The sequence below is a fragment of the Telopea speciosissima genome, chromosome 1, assembly GCF_018873765.1.
Source record: "Telopea speciosissima isolate NSW1024214 ecotype Mountain lineage chromosome 1, Tspe_v1, whole genome shotgun sequence".
Taxonomy (NCBI): domain Eukaryota; kingdom Viridiplantae; phylum Streptophyta; class Magnoliopsida; order Proteales; family Proteaceae; genus Telopea; species Telopea speciosissima.
This window is the reverse complement of record NC_057916.1, coordinates 36,740,237-36,763,007: the sequence shown is the minus strand read 5'-3', so window position 1 is coordinate 36,763,007 and position 22,771 is coordinate 36,740,237. Positions and strand designations below refer to the sequence as shown.

Genomic DNA, 22,771 nt, shown 5'->3' with positions numbered 1-22,771 from the left:
CTTAAGTATAATGCTACAGTCAGGGTCTTAATCCATAAATTTCAGAAGATAAATGATAGGCCATAACATCATGATCACAAACTATAATTAGCACTGCCTTCAGATGCATGACACATTCAATAAATTACATACATAGAAGATGTAAACTTGGGCAACGTAGACCCCAAAAAAATGGAAAAAGAATTAGCATCAGTATTGCTTATGTCCACTAGCTATGTTGAACAATCTTATCGTAGAAACTGGAGCCTTGGAAATGAATTTAATTGGATCAAACCAGACTCAACTCATCTCTTATGTTCACAGGTTCCCTAACTTGAGCTTCATTGGAATCAAGCTGGTTCCGCAGAGCTGCTAACTCTTCCCCAGCATCACATATATAGGATGCTGCTTGCCTGCCAGACAGAGTAGCTCCTTCCATACTGTCAATATAGTCCTGTACATGTGTAGATATCCTTCAATTTCCATCATTGTTTTGGGTAAATTAGATGTGGTCGTTACTGAAATTTGTCAATAAATTCAAATAATAACTTGTATACATGATGGGAATCTAATGTGAGAAAAAATTTTCCCTAGCTCTGTTTGTTTCCCATAAAATATTTTATGAAAAATTAATAACTATTTATATTTTTCCTTCATTGCTATTTTTTTTTATTGTAATGACCAATAAGCACATTTGAACATAATTAAGTGAGGGAAAGAATCCAAACATAAGATGGGGGTGAAGTCCTCCATGGGTACCAAGAGTATCAATGATCATGACACTCACTATTTTGGGAAAACATCCTGAATTTTGAAATGGATGATGTTTCCAACATTTGTATTTCATTTCAGTAAAACATCCCCCTCCCCCCTCCCTTTTAATCCTTACTACAAATTTGTATTTATTTTTAACAAATCCAGTAAAACATTTTATGGAAAAACAAATGCAGCCTAAGCAAGAAAAAAGGGCCGGAACCCAAAGCAAGTACTGCTCTTGCAAGGTCCTGATTGGGTCAGTCCCAACTTTCAGCATTTATTCACACACAGTGGCTGTCCTAAGACTTGAATCTGTGTCTTCAAGCTCACGGTCCAAGCTTTTACCATTGCACCAAGAGACAGCCACTAAAAGAAATAGCAATAAATGCTATAAAAGATACTGTAATAAGGGTTTTGGAGTCATATTTCATCCCCAGATAATGTATAAACTTCACAATGGTTTTACACTAGCTGAAACATTGAAGGACCTCATGCAAGTAAAGCAACACTATCACGAAATGAATTTTCAGCAAAGGCAACATCACCTGTTTTGTATAGGAACCAGCAAGGAAGAAATTTTTCACAGGTGTCTTTTGGTCAGGTCTAAAAGGATCCTTTCCAGGTGCCTCCCGATACAAAGATTGCCCAATTTTGACAACAGAAGACCAAGTAACTTCTAAACCTTGAGAAGATGGAAACAAATCCAATACCTGATAAACGAGACCACAGAATAAATGCTATCCAATTATTCTAGGCTGTCCAAGCAAGAAATATGCAAACAAGAGCAGAATATATCATGATAGAGGTGACACGTAAGAATATGCTGTGGAGTGTTAATGGAGATAAAACGATTCTTTTAGAAGTGAAATCACACACAATTTCTTTGATGTATGCCATAGTTTAGTTGGACCTATGTGTTAGGCCTGTCAAAACAACAAATGCTATTCACATATAAATTTCTGTTTTTCAAAGCACAAAAGCTTTATCTTCCCAATCTATTTCTTTAATAATTGATGCAACCAAGCTTTGGCCCAATATTGTGGCATTAATTTGGCATGTATTCATAGATCTGTAAGTCCACAAAAGGATGTCATATTGTTTAGATCAATTTCATGCAGCAAGCCTGAAATGTATATTAATCAACATAAGTAGTTGTTTAGATCAATTTCATGCAGCAAGCCTTTTTTTTTAAACCCGAATATTACCTGTGACCCGGGCCAGCCCCTAGAATTTTATTAATATCCAAAAGTGGTAAAAGAATACAAGGGGGGAACATTCCACCTTACCCCAACCCAAGGAGCAGAAAAAGCTCTCAGAAAAACTAAAGCCTGAAATGTATATTAATCAACAGAAGTAGTTGTTGTCTTCCATATTTGTCACAAAATATTATACTACTAAAATCTGTGCAGACATAAAAAAATATCCTGTGGTTCATAGCAAGGCTTGGAAAAAGCAACACAAAAGAGCACCATTAGAATACTATGATATTACTGTGCAAGTACACATGTCGTGACACGGCATTGTATGTGCCAAAGAAGATGTAGCATATGCATGAGGTTTTTATGGCAGCCACTAACCTGTTTTTCAACTCTTCTTATGATTTCATCATTTGGCAAGGGCATGTAGGGATCTCCAGGCGTAAGCACACATCTGCAAGTAGAGAAATACAAGTTTCGTCAAATGAAAAAGGAAAATTAAACTTATGGATGGACTAAGGAAAAACTGATCGAGGAATTTTTAATTTTCAATTTCCTTCCCTCACCCCCCCCCCCCCTCCAAACACACACACAAGGAGGAGGGTTGTTAAGGTTAATTCACAGATTACAAGTCAAAGAAAACATGCTGCAAGTATGTGAGAATTTAGAACCTTCTCTATAATAGCTGTACTCGCAATACTGGATAACAAAATATATATACTATGATTCCTCAGAATAATGTACAAAGAAGAAATCTTTCTTACTGGAGCAGTGATCCTTGCCCTTCAATGTAGTAATCTTCTGGGGAAGTAAGTGCAAGGTCTGCAAAGCAGGAAAAGTCTGCATCTGGGGTATATAGGAGGTTATCCAATCCTATTGCTTGCTTCAATTGCCTAGTGTCAAATCATAGGAGCAACCGTAAATAATCTTAGTGGAGATCATGCAGAAGACTACAAAATAGATGGTGCAATGAGAAATATTTTGAAAACTCATAACTAGCTCCACAAACACTTAGTACACAAATAATTTACATCCAAACAAAGTATTTAGACAGTCACCTTGAGTTTTCTATATCTTGTAACTCCGTAACCCAGCCATTGTATCTCAGTTGCACAGTGACAACAGGCACACCAACAAGTTCGTATATATTATCAAAAAAATCCCACTCCCTCCATTGTAGTGGAAGTAATCTTTTGATTCCAGGGACATCACAAGCTGCCAAAAGAAAGTAATAATCACATTCATTAAATATTTTGATGATGTAACCCCCCAAAAGAATGTAAATAATAAATAATTAAAAGAACATAAATGACAAAATAAAGTCTAACAATGGACCTGCAACATAGACATCCGCCTTCACTATTTTCTTGTTTGTAGCCTGACAGACATGAAAGGAAAAGGGAGAAAAGGAAAACTTATTAAGAGTCTCAGGATGTACTCATAATTATTAAGTAAATAGAGAGTGCAATTATAATTATTTATGCATAGATGTCAGCAACAGTACATCAAGGATTCAGGGATGTCAACTGTACATAGCCTATTTTGTAGCCTATCTCCAGCTATAATGGCCAATGGCTATATGTATTTAGTAGTGGAAACTGGCAGCCCTCACAGACAATCCTGCCTTCACACGCCACTCCAATCTCCACTCCCAAAAGGAGGACAAAGATCTAATGGCTGTCAACTACCCTACCATTGGCATACATTTCAAAAGAAGCATGAACCTTGTAACTGACAGTGCAGTCACATAATTCCTCTTTTTATTTCATAACGATTTACTTTACCAATAAAAAATGAAAGAATAATCATAATGTCCAAAGGCTATGGCTGTTACTAATCCAGAAGACAAGAGAGAATGTGAACTTCTGTTATTTCAATAAAAAGAATAAACACTCAAGCTCATTGGAGATAATGTACCTGAAACTGAGAAGACAATTGACCCCACCCCAAACCCGTCTTTTTTACTAGACAAGGAAGAAACTTTGGTAATTTCTTTTTATTTTCTTGTGATAATCCCAGGAAAAAGATCTCTCATGACTTTGATGTGCTATAATTTTCACACTTGGTCATTGTCAAAGGGCTTCTTAATGCAGATAAATCATAGAAGTGCACTTATTTTAGTGGAAATAAGCCTCAGATTGGGTTACGTATGTGTTGGACCTTTGGGCCAAGGGGTTTTTGTTATAATTGTTGGTTTTATGGAGGACAGCGTCCGCCCTTGCATCGGACATACCTACACAGTTCGTAGGGAGATCTACGCTAGTGAGCTTGACAGCCTAGCCCATGGCGCTTATGGGAACACAGCCCTTCATGCCTACCCCTTGCTGAGTAGGGGGTCCAGCACTGCTAGTGTAAGGAAATAAGGTTGCACCCTTCCCACAAGCTCGAGCTTTCGGAATAGTGGTAAGCACTTGATAGGGGGGGATGACATCCAGCCTTACATTGGACGTACCTACACAGTCAGGTGGGGAGATCTGCGATAGTGAGCTTAACAGCCTAACTCACGGCACTAAGGCGAGCGCAACCCCTCATGTCTGCTTCTCACTTAGTAGGGGGTTTTCCGCTACTAGTATAAGGAAACAAGGTTGTGTCCTTTCAAGTGTCAACAAGCTCAGGCTTTTGGAGTAGTGGTAAGCACTTGATCTAAAAATAAAAGTTGGAATATTGCATATTGAATTATGTTTTGATGATGACACGTATGCCGATGGATACACTGCTTATGTTTTCAGCTTGATCAGTAAGCATCACTCATCAACTTGATAGGGGTGGGGTGGGAGGATTGTTGGTTTTATGGGGGCTAGCATCCACCCTTAATTGGACGTACCTGCACGGTCGGGTGGGAGATCTACATTAATGAGCTTGACAGCCTACCCACGGCGCTTATGAGAGTGCAACCCCTCATGTCCGCTCCCCACTCAGTAGGGGGTTCTGTGCTACTAGTATAAGAAAATAAAGTTGCGCCCTTCCCACAAGCTCGGGTTTTTAGAGTAGTGGTATGCGCTTGACCCAAAAACAAATGTTGGAATATTACATATTGAATTATGTTTTGGTGACTACTGATATGGATGTCGATTGATGAAAAAGCATGAACCTAAATATGGAGAATTAGCCGGGACAAGTTGATGGGTAAGCATCACTCCGATTGATCCTTCCCAAGCATCAAGGCATCAAGCTGTAGACACTAATTTTTCCACTCGCAACCAACTCCCGCAAAAAAAGATTGGTTGTACCCACCAAGGGAGGTATGAGTGAAGAACACCTTTTCAAATAATTAAATTACAGGTCTCTCACTTCTGGGACATTTCCGACCTGATTTCCAACATAATTTGCCTATGATATTCGTGCCATTGGAAAGTACGTTTACGAATATATCTAGATCGTCAAAATCGGACGATCGGATTGAGAGATATCGCCCCCAAAAGTTCATGCCAAAAATGCAAAAAAGCCCACTAAATAGGGGGATTCTGACCAGTAGTCATAATTCGCCGGCGAATCAAGCAATTTGCTGGACAAAACCCCCCTTTTCACCGGTGAAAGGGCCTTTCACTCGTGAAATCGGACTTTCGCCAGCAAAACCACCTCTTTGTCACCATGTTGAGAATGGTGGGCTGAAAGAAGAAGCCCACCTTACCAGTCTTGTGGGTAGCTATTGATGTGATGAAGATGCAAGTAGAGATAGTGTACAGATGGGGCAACACAAGGTTCATTTCCATTATCAGGGATAGCTGGGAGAGGCAGCTCATGCATCCACTACATAAGGTTGGTGAGTTGTTACTTTCTTGACCTCTATTCAACTTGTCAATTTGTCATTTATTTTCTTATTATGGTACTTTGCATTGTTTTCAGTATACTATCAAAATCCTAAGTACCAATACAAGCATAAACTTGGGGTGAAACAAGATTTGATAGAAGCAATTCACATAGTGGTCACTAGACTTGAGCCAGATCCACATAAACAGTCAACTATCAATCAAGAGGTGAGCGTAGAAAATTGTTTGGTAGTTAAGAAATCCTATAATTATAATTTAACCTATTGATGCTAACACTGGTACCAACAACTAAAATGGATATAGATGAAAGGATTTAGGGATGGCACTGGGAATTTCGGCCAGACAGTAGCTGTAGTGGCTCGGGATGGCACTGTTGCTGGTTGGTCCAATCACCTTAATCTTTCCATTCATATTTAAGTATGCACCATCATTTACTAAGATAGCAGTTAAAGTGCTTTCCCAAACATGTTCCGCCACTGGGTGAGAGCGCAACTAGAGTACGTTCAACCTCATACACTCCAAGAGGCGGAACCGATGGGTACTAAGTGGCTTGAGGACTTGGTTTATGTGCATTATAATATGAGATTGAGAGAAGAGCACATACGCCTTGGAATAGAGAACGATAAAAGCCCAATTGAGTTGGCTGAAATCTTCCAGTTGTATGAAGATGAGGAGGATCCCTTTTATGAGTAGGTCAAGGATCGAGGTGAGCCTTTGTTAGATGAGGTTGGGGGTCGCCCCAACAGTGAAATTGCTTCACAGATGGGTGCTGACATGGATGAGTATATGGCAGCAGAGGATAGAGTTTACCCAGAGAACCCACGTCCATTGAGGCCTACTCTGGCAGTAGTGGAGCTAATGAGGATGAGGAGTGGATCCGTTCCTCGGAGCCGCTCACACACCTTTCCTGACTCAAGGCCACAATGGTGGGTATGATGGTGGTGATATAGCAGCCTTACGCGAGGAGGACTAGATGATTCAAGAGCAGGAGCTAGAGCCACAAAGATTCACGAGGGAGACTATTCACTCATGTAACGCAGGATGAGGATCATGGTGCACGTACTGGGAGAGGCTATACTCAAGGTCCTCATAGGCGGTTTGCACCTGCTGACGAGGCAGCTGGATGGATATATCAAGCTTGTCTAGCACAATGGAAGCCAAGAGTTTGGGGGATAGTAAAGGATCTGGGCATTGGCGCACGCCATCCTTCGTAGAAGAGAGTCCTGGTCCAGTGCATCATGGTGATAGTGGCTTTAAGAGTATCAGACCAGCATCACATGCTGGGTATGGACCGTATGGTGGATATACTGGTGGACCAACCTCCGAGAGCACCGGTTCATTTGGATATGGTGGTGACCATGGTGGATCTTATGCTTCTTTTGGACATGGGAGTGGCCATGGTGCATCTTCTGCTTCATTTAAATATGGGGAAGGGTCAGGTGTTGGGTCATCTTTTGTCGACAGCATCTTCAAGCATCCAGCCCAACCGTGTGTGTCAGCTCCACCTTCTTATAGTCTCAGTGAGCTCTTCCCTAGATTGGGATATCTCGGACAAGCTGATGTTGGGGCTTATAGATGGGCAATAATGGACTATCAGAACAATTGAACCCAAAACATATACATACGTGTTCCATTCTGAGGAATGGCTACGACATCTTCAATGGTACGCAGCTCATGGATTGGACCCACCGAGAAACTCCTCATGGAATTGAGTGGTGAGTGTTGTATCGTCCATCATTTATGCTTATTTAACAACTAATGTATGTTTTGATTGTTAAAATGGATTATTTACATTTCCAGTAGTTTATCTATATATTGACTTCGTGTTTATAATAAGGTTAGTGTACGCTAGCAAACATGGGCAAAAACCACAAGTACCATTTTGAGTTTTTTTTTTTTTTTTGTGTGTGCGTGTGTGTGTGAAACTACTTAATGGATTATGTTTAAAATGTCAAAAATAGTCTGCCCAGAAGGGGAAAAAAAAACACTAAGGGAAAAAAACAATTGTTTGGCCCTCAAAACCATGGTATCGAGTTGGCTAGGAAAAAGTTCCAGGTTTCGACCTGGTTCCGGTCGAAACCTGGGAAAGCTCGGTTTCCTGGCTGGTCGAAACTGGCATTGAAACCAAGATTTAGAACCTTGGTTCTATATCTTATATTCTCTGTTCTGCGATCCTGTTCAATCTCCTATTGGAATTTACTGGTTCAAGATTAGTATACATTACCTTTATTGCAATGTCATTATAAAATCATGACTCACTTCGGGAATTAGATGAGTTTGGTCCTTGAAATGATAATCCGAGACAGGTCCTTTGGGGGTTCCTGAGACCATTAATGAGCTCTATTCTCTGTTAAGGAGCACACTATCACCCAGAGGAAGTTATCACTAGACATAATTTGATGACAGGGAGGAAGACCGATTGATGGATTAGTCCCAAAATAGAGGTTCGTAAACAAGCAATGAGGTCAGGTATATGCATAAGGAGGGAAAGGTACTTTTATCCACTTAAGTTACATTTAACTAAGATAAGAATAGTTTTGGTTTTTAAATAAAAGTTTCAGGCCAAATTTTTCCACAATCTTTTTTTTTAACTAACATTTAATCACAACAGACCAACAATATGGGGAATTTGATGTAAAGTTTTTCTCTATCAATCTCCAGGGATAAAGGTATTTTGGAAAATTTTCACTAATGTTGCGGTGGAGGGCCGCCGGTTAGGAAAAGAGAATAGTTGCAGGGGAAGGGGAAAGAGATCGCACAATAAAAAACTCCCAAAGAGTAAAACTCAAAACTTCTATTCAATTCACTTCACTTCCCATTGTTGGGTTTCATGCCAGTATATAAAGGGATAAATTACATGACTCCTAGTTAGACTATGAAACTGAAATAACAACTTGGAATATGAAACTCAAACTCTAACTCCTACGTACTCAACCTAAAACAAATAAAAGACTGAAGTAAATAAACTAACAAAAACCATTGGACCGATTCTGTTTGGATTTGGGTCTCCAAATCCTATAATGCTGGTCCAACCATCCAAGTGATACTGCATCATGTTGGGTAGGCATTTGTATACTTTTCAAAAGAGTAAGGGTGAGTTCTGAAGTTTTCCCAATCTATATACTTTTTCCTTTATTTTCAATAATTTTTCCAAAAAGCCTATGAAAAACAACCAAAAAATCCACTGAAAAATAAATCCTCCCAAGTATCACTTTTGCCCCAATATCCTGTGAAACATTTTGGGTAGCATATCCATTGTTAAAAGATCAGTAGATTTTCTAGAACAAAGATCATGAGAAATTGAAAAGCAGATTCCCAATATTAGAGATCTACCATCCGAGTGTCCTCTCAACGGAAAACTTTGAAGGAAAGTTTTGAGTGCGACTTGTAAAAGAGAAGCCTGTAGATGCAGCAATACCATTGCCGCCACATTAGGAACAATAACTTGACTTGGAATTCTTTGTGATATTAAACGGAGAATACAATGCAAGAGGTTGTATATTTGGTTGAATTGAATTTAGGATGTGAAATAACCATAGCAATAATAATAATGGCACCAATAACAAACCTATGTTATTGAATAAATCAAAAATTTCAGCAATTTCTAGTTCAGTTTTTAAATCAACCCTTAATTGAATAAATAATGCTTTCCACAGTTTTGATTTCTAAATATAATCATGCTCATTTTAACATTTCACTGCTGTCCCTTCAAACATAGTACTATATCTCGCGATATATCGGTATCTCGGGCCTACCGAGATATCCGAAATATCCGAGATATCGCAATATTCGAAATATTGCATTTTTCTGCAATATTTCGGGGTCCATCTCGGGGTATTTGGCCATATTTAGGCCGAAACTTCATGGACAGCCTTATTTAAGCTTAATAAACACATTTAAACCATAAAATTGTAAAAATGTGAATTCAAATTGGTGTTTTGGGCTTGCACCCTTGATTGACATACGGTCGCCGACCTTAATGTATAAATAGTTAAATACACATAGATTAATGAAATCACAACTTAAGTTACAAATTACAAGTGCTAAACTGCTAATAGTAGTTGCTTTTGCCTCCCTGGATCAATCCCACTCATGCCTCGCTGAGTCGACGTCCATTGCTCTCTGCTTTGAATGACATATGTGGACCACGGTATAGAATCGGAGAAGAAACGAGTGTAGTCATCCACAAGTGTCACGTAAATGGAATCATCAACGATCTGTAGGTAACCTATCCTAGGATATAAACTAGGGTTACCAATCGATCCATCGTGAAGAAGATGATCCACTTGTGATATGATGTTGGCGCCGGCGCAAGAGGCGATGGCATTGGCGCATGTATGGTGGTGAGGTTGGTATCTAGGTCCGCTAGGGTATGCAAAGATGTTATCTACAAAAGATGATCCGATATGTCCCGGACTGGGGTAGTCATAGTCCCCTACCCCACTAAATCGCCCATATGATGATGATCCATATCCATATCCACCGTAAGGTTGTGATGCACCATAATCCGATGCCAATGGAGCGGCATGTGCGTCAAAAGATGGGGCACGCCAATGTCTGGTCGGTCCTCCTCCCTATCACCCATACTCAAACCACCAATGAGCTAGATAGGTTATCAATGTCCATGTGATCAGGTTGCAATCTGTGTTTGTCGACCCCTTCACGCTCTGTTGCATGTATGCAGGGGCCTCTCGAGGTGGGGGCGCGGGGCACGTGCTCGTGGTCCGTATCTGTGTGGCATGATCAAACTGTGTCTCTCCAGTGAATCGGAGCGGCCTACAGCCGAATCCTGGGCCTCCCGGCCTACCACATAACGCCTCGCATGCCGTCATATTCTTCACCAAAGATCACCACCACCAACATCACCACCACCAAAGATCACCATCACCACCACCAAGATCACCATCATCACCATCATCATCATTCGAGGACTTAGACCAGTCTTCATCATCGCAACATTGCCACCAAATGGTACAGGAATGGTATGGGTGAGGCTTCCCTTGCATGTATCGACCCTCGTCGGCCCATATACTCGTCCACATCGCACCAATCTCGGAAGCTATCATGAGGTCGGGCCTACCTCCCTCCTCATCCAGACGGCTCACCTCTATCCTCACCCAATCCACGATAGGGTCCTCATCGTCTGAGTCAACTTGAAAGATGTCGGCTAGATCGATGGTGCCCCTACGTCCCTCATGTCCCGTGCGTATGTGTTGCGGTTTCGGCCTCGAGTTGTAGTGCATATCGCCATGTCGGATAAGCGTTGAGACCCCAACTGCATTCAGCCTCTTGGAGTGGATGAGTGCAAAAGGTACTCGGTTCCTCTCACAGTCCGATACGAGAACATGTTTGGGCAAGAGACTTTAATTGCTATTCTTCTTAAGTTTTCAGACCGATTCCCATTGTCTGGCACCCCCATTCAATTTGCATTATAAGTTTACAACAAAAAGACATGTGTCAAATGTTGTTTCAACTTTCAACTTTCAAATTTCAATACATATGTAATTTAAAACTTAAAAGAATTACCAGCATCACCACGTGCTCGCCTTGTATCGCAGACCTCGGTTCCAAAACTTCCCAATGCATCCCTAAATACCTTGATCTATACCCATGTGGAAAATTAGTAAGTACTTCTTCACTACTTATTTGAAAGCATCAATAAGTTGAGTTTCCAAATGAACTCACTTCATTGTTACAAATTGCTTGTAGTGCACCATCCGCTCCAACTTCTTCACTACTTGTTCACAAGATCAATAAGTTGAGTTTCCAACCCAAGCCTATTGTTATATTGATACTTAGGGTTGAAGTAGTATGTTGAAATATGACATATAGAATAGAGGTATTGTCAAATGCATAGGTAATTAGTAAATAATAATACTATGAATTAGTAAACATAAAACAAATTTACTCACCAAATTTATGCAGGATGCATAAGTTGATTCTCCCATGAGCATTTATGATATCTAAGAAGTGTTTGCTCTTTGAGGACCCACACTATAGACACTATCTTTCATCAAGTCTATTGCGCATATAGGAGATGGCATGGTTGGGCCCTTCCGAGAGCGGAGTCGGCAACATGTAGAACTTGAATTCGCGCTCTAAAACTTTCACCACTTTGCTTAGTTTGGTCCAAGTCCTTAGATGACATCGTTGTTTGTGCTTCCCTCCCATTTGCGCTCTTGGAACCCTTCCATTGAAACCGCTCCTCGAAAGCAAACATGCTTCTCGGCCCAAGCCTTCTTTGTCTCAATGCTTTTGAGGGCAATGTAGTTGGTGGCAAATCTTGTGATGCCAGGCCTAACCAAGTCACTCCCCACATTTTTCCCTAGATTGAGTGCATAGGAATGGTTGTATACAAAGTTGGTGACTTGTCTTGCACTTTCAACCCAGATCTTCACCAACTTTAACTTTCCCATATCTTTTAGCATTAAGTCAATGCAATGGGCTACACAAGGAGTCCGGAAGAGCGGTCTTATTATTGTTCATCATCTTCTCACCGCCACTTGAAGTTACTTCCATCGGTTCAATAACTGACATTCTCAATACCCACATCTTTTTCCACTACTTCCTTTAACAATCAGTAAATATATTTTGCATCCTTTATCTCTTTGGATGCATCCACGCATTGAGGAACACCGTCCTCCCATCACAATAAATCATGAAATTGATGATGGACTTTCTTGTAGGCCCACCCATCCATCTGCCATTATAGTCACCCCATATGTCTCCCACATATTCTTCATCTCACTAATGTACTCATCAATCTCACTCTTTTGTTGAGGTAGATAAACATTCATTACCTCATAGGGTGGGGCCCTTGAATCCTGGGCGCCTCTGCAATGGTATCTATCGTGGTATCATAATGGGGGCCTTGTGCGATGTTCTTGGGATGGTATGGTATAGCATCCACTTAGCTATTGATTCTTTAACCAATCCCTTCATCCCCTTCCTTGCTCCTTTGATTACGGGTTGTTGCTTCCTTTCTTCTTATGCAATTTAGGATCGAGATGTTGATGGTGGCTACTGCTTGGTAGAGGTGTTGGGGTTGCCCTCGCACTTTGTGATCTTTTAAAAGGATTCAAAGTTTTAGGACCTCCAGAACGCCAGCTCTCATCCACCCCTCTCTTGCTCTCTCTTTGATCATCTTGAAAACTTCCTCTACTCTGAAAGCAGATCCGCCTAAAATCCCTAGCCTCCTCTGCTTGTTTGTATGTCATCAGTGCTACGATGTCATCATCGTGAGGAGGAGGAGGAGTCATCATCATCATTGTATCGTCTTCCTCCTCCCATCGAACTCCTCACTGTATCCTCAAGTTGTTCTCTTATCCTTTGCTTGACCTTCCTCTTCTTTCTTCCCTCAAACTATCACCAATCTCCCTGCTACTTGGTAGGGACCATATGACAACCTCACATCTTTAGATCCTCCATCGATGTTGTTTAAGTCTCTGGACCCACCTCCCATAAATTGCATGTGACAATAATTACATATAGATTTTCTCTTATCCCCATCATGGGAGTACCATGTAACCATGCAATGTCACCCCTATCTTTGCTGGTTGGTCTCTCTTGTTCCCTCTGTTCTCTTTGTTCCGTCCGCCCCCTTTGTTGACTACTTTCCCCACCTTTTGCTTGCCCCTGCACGTTGTCTATCACGATCCGCCATAATGATACTTGTCTTCGCAATGTAAGTAACACAAATAATTAAAAACTTAATGTAGATGCACTTCAATTGACACTTTTAGATTACTAATACACTTGTATAGTTATTTAATATTTTTCCCTAACCCTTATATTTTTCACAAAATTAAAACCAATTTTTATATATAATGTTAATATAAGTATTGACCTAACACAACAAAACTATGAATTAGTAAACATAATATACATGTAATGCATCTCAAAACATATAGAAATAACTTTCATATTTTTCATTATTTTTTAAACTTAAAACTCATATTTTTCCTTATTTATTTCTGTTTTTAATTTTTTATATATTTTTCTTAATTTTAAAATTAAAAGAATTATTTAAGAGCAGAAAAATAAATCCGACATCTGTGAAGCCGTAGATCGGCCATTGGTGTCTAACATATATTTAATTCATTACCATCTAAGTCATATTACCCCTAATTATTTCCTATTTTAGTTGTAGGAAAATGAATTTTTAAAACCAGAAAAAAATAAAAAAATACATATGGGAAAAAATTTCGACACCGTGAGGCTGTAGATCGGCCTCGGTGTCTAACATATATTAATATCATCAACATCCAACAACATTTGTACAAAGTTTTTTAAAAAAATAGTTTTAGAGAAATATAATTTACCTTAAATAATGAAAATAGGCTTGGATGATGAGCTTAGATGACCCTCCACGTCTTCCCGCGACAAGGAGCTTCAATGAGGCTTGGAAGGGAGGAAGAAGAGAGAAAATTTCATTTTCAGCAGCTTCTGGTCGATATTTCGACCAAGAGCTGCGAAATATGAAATTTATAAGGATTTTGAATGTGACACTATTGTCACTTTACAATATCTCGCGATATATCGTGATATCTCGCGATATATCGTGAGTTCCACGATATATCGTCGAAATATCTCGATATATCGACGAGTTATTGTACTTTTTATTTCGACCTTGTTTCGTATCTCGGTCATGTCGAGATTCACGAAATATCGCGATATATCGCCGATATTTCGCGAGATTTTATACCATGCCTTCAAATTTTACATTGGGATATATCCCTAATAAATTGCAGCAAAAATTTCCCACAGTTTTCTAAATTCTCAAGATAAATACCCCATCAGAGTCGAACCTCGAGTAAAAAATGTTATAAATTATTGGAAAGGAGACAATGGAAATCAAGTCCACTCTGTAAGAAGGAATACCTTTGGCCACTCATCCAACAATTCTTTCCATTAAAAATTCAATCCCATCATTCCATGTAGCAGGCAACAAAGGTACAATATGTCATGCAAAATAAGAAAGCTAAACCATAATTTGTGCAAATAGAGCAACTGAACTGTGGGGGAGGTGCTTAGTTGCATGTCAGGTAATAATTACATCTATCAAAGTATAATCCTGGAAAACTTCACTCCTAGAAGGGTAGTTTCTAAGTTTTAAGAAATAACTTCAACAGGAATTAAATGAGCAGTAATCTACCTTAGACATGGCAAGACCTGTTATGTAAGTGTCTCCACTGGGAGATCTATCATAAAGTACCTCTCTGCATCCCCACCTGAGATGAAACCTGTTGCAATAGCAAAAGAAACTTCAGGCATTTTAACGTAATAAAAATGAAATGAGGTGAGGGTGGGATGCAGCTCTGTCGAAGTTACACAACAAAAAAAGAAATCTATCTTCATGTTCATACCTGCCCCCTTTGTCTATTATATACTTTCTGATTGGGCCACTCAAGTACACATCTGGAGACCCCTTAAGCATGCGCAGGAGGGAAGCTTCTGTTTTAGTAGCAAATAATGAGAATATGGTAAGCATACAACGGGCACTGATATTATCACAGTCAATAAATCCGAGGGCATATGCAACCGGATCCCACATTCTTTGGATACTCATGCGTGTGCCTCCTTTGGACAAGAACCAATCTGAGAAACTAATCTGTGGGGGACAAATGAAGGCTTCAGTAACATTAATTCACCAGGAATTATTAGTACTTATCAAGCATAAGCAGGTAGGCATGCAGTGTAACCAGCACAACTTATTAAATTGACATAGATGTGAGTCAAATTTTATTTTCTAAAAGAAATAAAACAGTAAAATAAGCCAGGTTTAAGCAAATGAAAAAGCTTCCTCCGGTGAAGTTTTCACACATATTTCTTTTTCCAGTGAGGTGTTGCAATATCAAATGACACCTAAAGTCACACTACCAAGAGACGATAGAGGATCATGCTTACATTGTCCAAGTTGCGTATGTCCCTCATTGCCCCATCTGGATCAACAAGAGCCCGAACAACAGGGCTTAGGGCAAGGGCCAGAGCATTCCTTGCTTTATCATAAGTCTGCAGTTAAAGGAAACATCGGAGAAAATTCATCAGATACATGTACAGTCAAACAAAAAGCATATGCCACAGTGCCATCAATTTATTTCAATATTTCATAAACTGATCAAACAGGATTCTTCTAGCTGGCTCTCATTAGGATTCTTGTAGTACCTAGAGCTTAGATCAGCGGTCAACGTTTGAAATCTGTTTAAGGGCAATCTATGGCTAAGAACACTGCTTTTAAGGTCTTTGAAATCACCTTAATCTGATTTGTTGACAGAAATGCACGAATTCCATGTATTGGTGCTCCAAATGGAAACCGAAAGTCAAGTTCTGCATTAAAAAATCAAGATAAAAATAAGGAATCGAGAAATTCAAAGTGCATCATGGTAAATATGACCAAACTTATTTATCTAAAGAAGTAAAGCATACCACCAATCTGGCCATCTCTATTTATAAAAGTATGTGTGTGATCCTTTACAAGTAAATTTTTGTCTGCACCAACCTATATTTAGCAGAAGTTTAAGAACAACAGTCAGAGAATTCATAACTTAATGCCTATTTTAAAGAAAGTATAGTTCAATTTCAATTGCTGACAAAAACCAGCAGAAGAGAACCAACATTTCTTAAATAACTCCCTCAGTCAGTCAGAAGTCAGTACTGGAAAAACCAAGAAGCTACCTAATGCAGAAACTTGTTACAACTCGTAGCCAAGACTATTAACTAACAAGAATTCCCTTTATGGGCATAACTCTGGTTATTAAAAGTAACAAATTAAAGTTGCAAATATTAATCAAAATTATTTTGACCATAATCATATCATATGTAAGGGCATTGAAATACTTCATAACAATAAGAGAAAAGGTAATAGCCCTGGAATAGTTCATCTGAAGGTCAAAAATACAAAGAGGAAGTCTGGGAGATAGATACATTTGAGCTTGGCCAGACTGACCGGTCCCAAAAACAAGGAGTCAAAACCAAACATCCAACATGTCCCATCAATGATATCAGATTGGCCAGAGTCAAACTGAAGAATGACCCTAACAGAGCATGAATTTTACATTAGTAATTCAAAATGCTATCATAAATAGTCAAGGAAAAAAAAAACTACCATGTTCCAAACCATAAAAGAAAATAAAAGATGATTTATAGGCCTAAAAATAGCTCACAGGCTGTCCTAATTCTTGACATGATAAACACATGTCCAACAAAGATAGATTGGGAAAAATGATGACATACTCCCTGACCAATTTATGTATCTAAATCTGACAAATCTTTTGCTCAACCACCCACTTGAAATTTGCAAAACTTCTATGAGTGTTACATATACAATAAGCGTACAGAAATTCAATGATTTTCAACTGTATCAGGCCTTCAATCATTTGTTGGATCTTTTGTCATACAGATTCCCCTTCTAAGTCCAGTTAGAACTATCATGGATTTACATTTTTACAGGGTGCACCTGCATAATTAGCATGAGGACAATTTTTCTACCGTAGCATCTTTTTAATCAGAAACATACTCTCTATCATGAACTAAAAGAGGTGACTGTCTTACTAGACAAGTGTCTTTTACTTATAAAAAAAAGGTCCCAAGTAAGTAACTACGTATTTTTTTAGTATTTGACATCTTTAGATATCAAATGCATGCTCTCATATCCTTTCTTATTTCTTAAATCTAATTCCCAGATTTTCTACAAAGAATTTACCTCTTAGTTTGATAGAATTTGGAAAGGTGAGTGATTACAATAACTTCAAATCCTTCGTTGTTTCTTAAATCTATTGCTTAATTTCTACAAAAACTTCAGTTTGAGTTTAATTAAGGTCTGAACTTTGAAGGGGTCAGTCATCACAATAAGAATGGAAAAGCACAATAAAAAAAAAAAAATAGCAAATGACAAACTTCAAAATAAAATTTGATGTCCTCCCCCCCCCCCCCCATCTGTTGGGACTTCATTTGCAATGACCTGACTAGGATGTCCTTCCCCCACCCCCATCTTTGTTCATTGGATCCACTCTTGTATTTCCACCCCCTGCTTCTCAGTTTTGGTGAATGGCACTCCTTCTGGATACTTCTCCTCCTTTGTTGGTATTTGTCAGGGCTGCCTTCTCTCCCCCTTCCTCTTCATCTTGGCTCTTGAGGTCCTCTCCTGCAGTATCCAATCCAACACTGACCAGCTTCTCATCTCCCCCATGCCTAGATGTAAAGCCCTCAAGCTCACCCACCTTGCTTTTGTCAATGACCTCATGATCTTCTCCAAGGCTAAACCCTCCTCTATCTCGACTATCATGTCCTCCTTGCATCTCTTTGAAAGCCTCTCAGGTCTCCGACTCTCCGCATCAATCTCCTTAAATTCCACCTCTTCCTTTCTAGTGTCTCTGAAGCGGAGAAGGCCCCTTTCCATGGATTGATGTGCTTTTCCCTCGGTCGTCTCCCTGTTAAATACCTAGGGCTCCCATTGATTCCTGCCAGGTTGACTGGTCATCACTATGCCCCGATGTTTGGTCTAATCCGTAAAAGGCTCCAACTTTGGAAGGGCAAACTTCTCTCTTACGCTGGGAGGTTAGAGCTAATCAGATCTATTTTCCAATCCTCCTACATTTATTGGTGCGGTATCTTAGGGTTGCCTCAATCCACCATCAAGGCCCTAAAATCTTTAATGTTTTCCTCTAGATTCTCCATCCCATTAGTTGGGTTTCCACTTTCCTTTCCAAAGATGAGGGAGGCCTTGGCTTGAGAAGGATTAGGGATTCCAAAATCGTGGGTATCCTCAAATGATTTGGAAAATCATGAACAAACATGATAGTATTTGGGTCAAATGGGTACACTCAAGCCCCCTCAAGAAGGATTCGATGTGGATAGTCTCCCAGTCCTCAAACTCTTCTTGGGTTTGGCGCAAAATCCTCCTCCTCAGGCCCATTACTCTTAGGGCCATCATCTCTAGGATCGTTGATGGGGCCTCTACTTCCCTCTGGCTAGATCACTGGCACTCTATTGGCATTCTCTTTTCTGTTGTAGCTGCGAAGGTGGTTTACTCCTCCGATATTGCTAAGCACTCCTTTGTTGCCTCCATCATCTCTCATGATACTTGGTCTGTCCCTCCCCCCTGTCCTTTCCTCGGTTTGGGCCTCCCTCCCCCCTTCCAACTAGCCCCCCTCCTTGTCTGACTCTATTTCCTAGCTCCCCTCCTTTAATGGCCTCTTTAGCTCCTTCTCAACTTAGAATTTTGTTAGAATTCGTGCTCCCACTATCGTTTGGCGTAAGATTGTTTGGTTCAAGGATCACATCCCCTACCATAGCTTCACAGTTTGGAGAGCCCTAACTCAATGCCTTCCCACCCAATCCTTCCTCCTCCGTAGACAGATGCATGTTTCCCTCACTTGTGTTCTCTATTGGAATGGTCTAGAGGACATTGACCACCTTTTCTTCTCTTGTCCCTTCACAGCCTCAGTTTGGAAAAATGCATTGGATACCCAGTCCTTCCTCCTCCGTAGACATATGCATGTTTCCCTCACTTGTGTTCTCTGTTGGAATGGTCTAGGGGACATTGACCACCTTTTCTTCTCTTGTCCCTTCACAGCCTCAATTTGGAAAAATGCGTTGGATAGCTGCTGGACTAGTTACAGAAGAATCCTCTCCTTCTCTAGGGAGTGGCTTTGGATGGACATGACCTTCTCAGGTAGCTCTATTTGTGTTACTGCAAGCAAGCTTGTGTTTGTTGCCACCATCTCCCACATTTGGATGGAGCGGAATCTTCGAAGATGGACCTCCAACTCCCGATCTTTTGACATGAACTGGAAAGCCATCTTCTTTGATGTTAGCTCCAAGCTTCACTTATTGCTTCTTCGTTCTATTGTTGATACCCCAAGGAACAAGCGTATTGTTGTCTCTTGCGCCTTCCTCTTAGGACCAGAGGTGCTTCCCCCCCCTCCCCCCCCTCTCCCCGCCCTTTTTCTCCCTCCTGTGTATTCTCCCTTATAGGTTTTGGTAATGAATTATTTATTCACCCAAAAAAAAATCAAGTTAAAATTAAGAGGATAAAGAGATTGGGGACTTCCATGATCCACCTACCATACTTTACAAGCAATGCAAAAATATACATTTTCAGATTGTTTTCTACTTGGGCAACTAGTAAGAGAGTAAGAACTTCAAATACACAAGTTACATTCAAGAAGGGAGAAAAAAATGAAAGAAAAAGCAAATTAAGCACCCCAGTTCATTTTCTGTTGCTCAACTTTTGTAAAACCTTCAAGTAAGACTGTAATAGTCTTTCAAGAATCAAGATATGATACTAATTAGATTGTCCGATATCACTCTATTTAACTACATGAAATGGAGCATACAGTATGATGTACAACTCAAAGCATCACTTTCAACAGGTCTAATATAGCACTATAATATCAGGAGAATCTGGTTGCATATTTTTCTTTTCCAGCAAATCAGCTACCACTAAAATAGGGTTTTCGCAGAATTCTTAATCCTGTCCTTCATAAATTAAGGTTCTTATGCATACGATAGATACACCCTTAACCTCCCATACAGAATATTTCTCTTTCTGGTAAAAGGAAAAAACTTTTAGACTGAGCATAATATATAGTTATTATGGTATCATACATTCATACTACAATTGATGAGCAAGAAATTTACACCTTTTTCATCAAACGAAAAAGATTATTATAGCAACCAAAGAAAACATGTAGCCCCATCTCAATGTGGTTCCCACGTTTATCCAAAAATGAGCCCACTTTACCACCGATGAAAGACCTTGATTCATATATATCAACCTGTAGATAAAACCAAAACATCCATCAAAATTAGTTTTATAAGATTCGAAATACAAAAAGCATATAAATCAAAAAATATTCAATGGAAATGCCAAAGGGAAGGAACCCTGTAGGACTAGCCAACATATACTTCAAAACAATGAAAAGTTAAGTTGAACGAGCTGTGAAGAGCTAATAGACCAACCAGGGGACAGAGGCAAATAATCCCAAAATCCAGGCATGATATATTCTTAGAACATCACTGTTTTCACTAACTCTCTGTTAACAAAATAAATCTTTTTACCCCTTCCAGTACAAGACATTCATAGAGGCCAAAATATCACAACAACTGATGCTGGTGAAGATGCATGAATATGAACATAGTTGAAATGAGTGCCGTTTTAAGCCAAACCTCATGGCCTTGATCCAAAAGCTCGACTGCAGTTGACATGCCTGCAAGCCCAGCTCCAATGATTGCCACTTTCAGCTTTGGCCCCCAATAATGCTCAGGTTCTGGTGGAAACAACCCTTTTGGAGCTGAAGATAGACATTAACTTAAGAATTCTCACAGTAAAATTCCAAGGATAATGCAGCTCTATTTAAATGATGCAAGTAAAGAAGAAGCGGCTCCAGAAAGTTATGAAACCGAATTTGTTTTTCTTACAAAGCTTCAAAATTGTTAGTATCACAAGGCCCTGGGAAACTTTTTATTGACTCAAAGTGCAGATAGCAGTTTGGAAGCCATCCACTCATACCTAAATAAGTTTATTACAAGAACCACATTAGTTGTACACAATTGCCATGAAGCTTTTCTCATATTATGGCCTTCTGGTTTCACAAAAAAGCAATTTGAAAAAGAGGATGTGAGGGGGGAGGGGGGGGGGGGGGGGGAAATGGCCTTCCGAAATACATATACATCCTTCTCAACAATATAAAAATCACCAACGGCCAAGTTCCCACCTGTTTGTTTAAGTATGCTTGGGTTTTGGATGTTGGGAAAGCAAGCTGGCTGCTCTGAATTGGTCTAGCTTCATGTTGAATCAAGTAAGATGATCAGCACTATGGGAATTTGATGCTTTTATACCCCATACTCAACTCTTAAAAAGCATAAAATTTGAAAACCACCAACTATTGTGGAGTTCCAACGAGGCAATGCCAGCCTTGACAACATAAAGCGCCTAGCCTAAACTAGTGGAATTTGGATTCCCAAGATCCAAACAGAGCCATAAATATGAAAATTTTGATAATCTGCTCGTCTGCAATTGGATTCTCAGGTTCGTCGTCTGTACTTGCTTAGAGAAACGAGAGTTGCAACTGATCAACTTCGTAACCTACTCCTTCAATCCCTGTATTACCTTCCTTGAAAACACCCACTACTAAGTCAGCTCAAATTCGCCCAAAATTGAAAAGTCCCCAATCACAAACAAACAAAGTACCTTTCCAAACCCCAAGTTTAATTTGACACTGAAACACCAAGCAAATAACACATACAAACAGAAATTCACTTAAACCAAAGACAGCAGAGAGAAGAAGTACCATTAACGCCCATGTCGGAAACATCTGTATCCAAGGACGACCGAACTTTCAATCTTTCCGTCTTCAATTGGACCTTACCATGATGAAGAATCATGGCAGGACGCACTGATAAGCCCATAGTTTCGCAACGGAAGTTGGTGAAAGTAGCAGGGAAACAGGTCGAAGAAGCCATAGCCGCCTGTCTAATCAGCAAAAAGATGAGAAATAGGAATAAAACAAAAAAACTGAAACTCTCCCTCTATACTCGCCGTGAGAGATAGTATCTTCTCATCTTCTGCCAATAGATGGTCGATTAGTAAGATTTTTCATGGCTTTCATGCCTGATGTTTTGTTAGGTAAACTTAGTTCTTCACTTGGTTGTGGTTCATTTGCAGTTTGGCGGGGAAGTCATGGCGACAATCGAAGATGAGGAGTTACTGAGAGATGTCAGTTGTTTTAAATCTTTGCTATTGGGTTTTGCCACTTGTTACTTTGTTTTGAAATAAAAAGGAAGATTTTTGGAATGGAGAATGGCCATTTCTAAATCTAAATACGTAATCCCATTTTCGATCACTTTGGGCTGTGACGGAGAGGAGAGTGCGCCTTATCTCAGCCCCATTATGAGAAACTTGGAAAAGGAAGCACCACGACCGCACCGCACTACCGCCAGAGAATATTTTAAGTGACTGTTAATTCTTATTAAATGACAAAATTACCCTTACCACTGGGTGAACTCCCCATAATACCCTTAAGAGTAAAACCCCAAATACAAACCATTCTCTCTTCATCGTTTCTTCTG

At 39.8% G+C, this 22,771-nt stretch overlaps 1 protein-coding gene across 1 annotated transcript; it reads right to left on the bottom strand.

The window, feature by feature from the left end:
* LOC122668779 (zeta-carotene desaturase, chloroplastic/chromoplastic) lies at window positions 1-22,278 on the bottom strand. The gene is made up of 14 exons (XM_043865314.1): window positions 21,994-22,278; window positions 20,870-20,994; window positions 20,344-20,478; window positions 16,127-16,199; window positions 15,954-16,027; window positions 15,608-15,712; window positions 15,067-15,311; window positions 14,856-14,943; window positions 3,267-3,309; window positions 2,990-3,146; window positions 2,696-2,824; window positions 2,313-2,385; window positions 1,281-1,445; window positions 1-433 (listed from the first exon to the last, which is right to left on the bottom strand). Exons 1-14 carry the CDS (start codon window positions 22,163-22,165, stop codon window positions 269-271), a joined length of 1,749 nt encoding a protein of 582 aa, XP_043721249.1. The 5' UTR covers window positions 22,166-22,278; the 3' UTR covers window positions 1-268.
* Window positions 22,279-22,771: the final 493 nt, after the last annotated feature.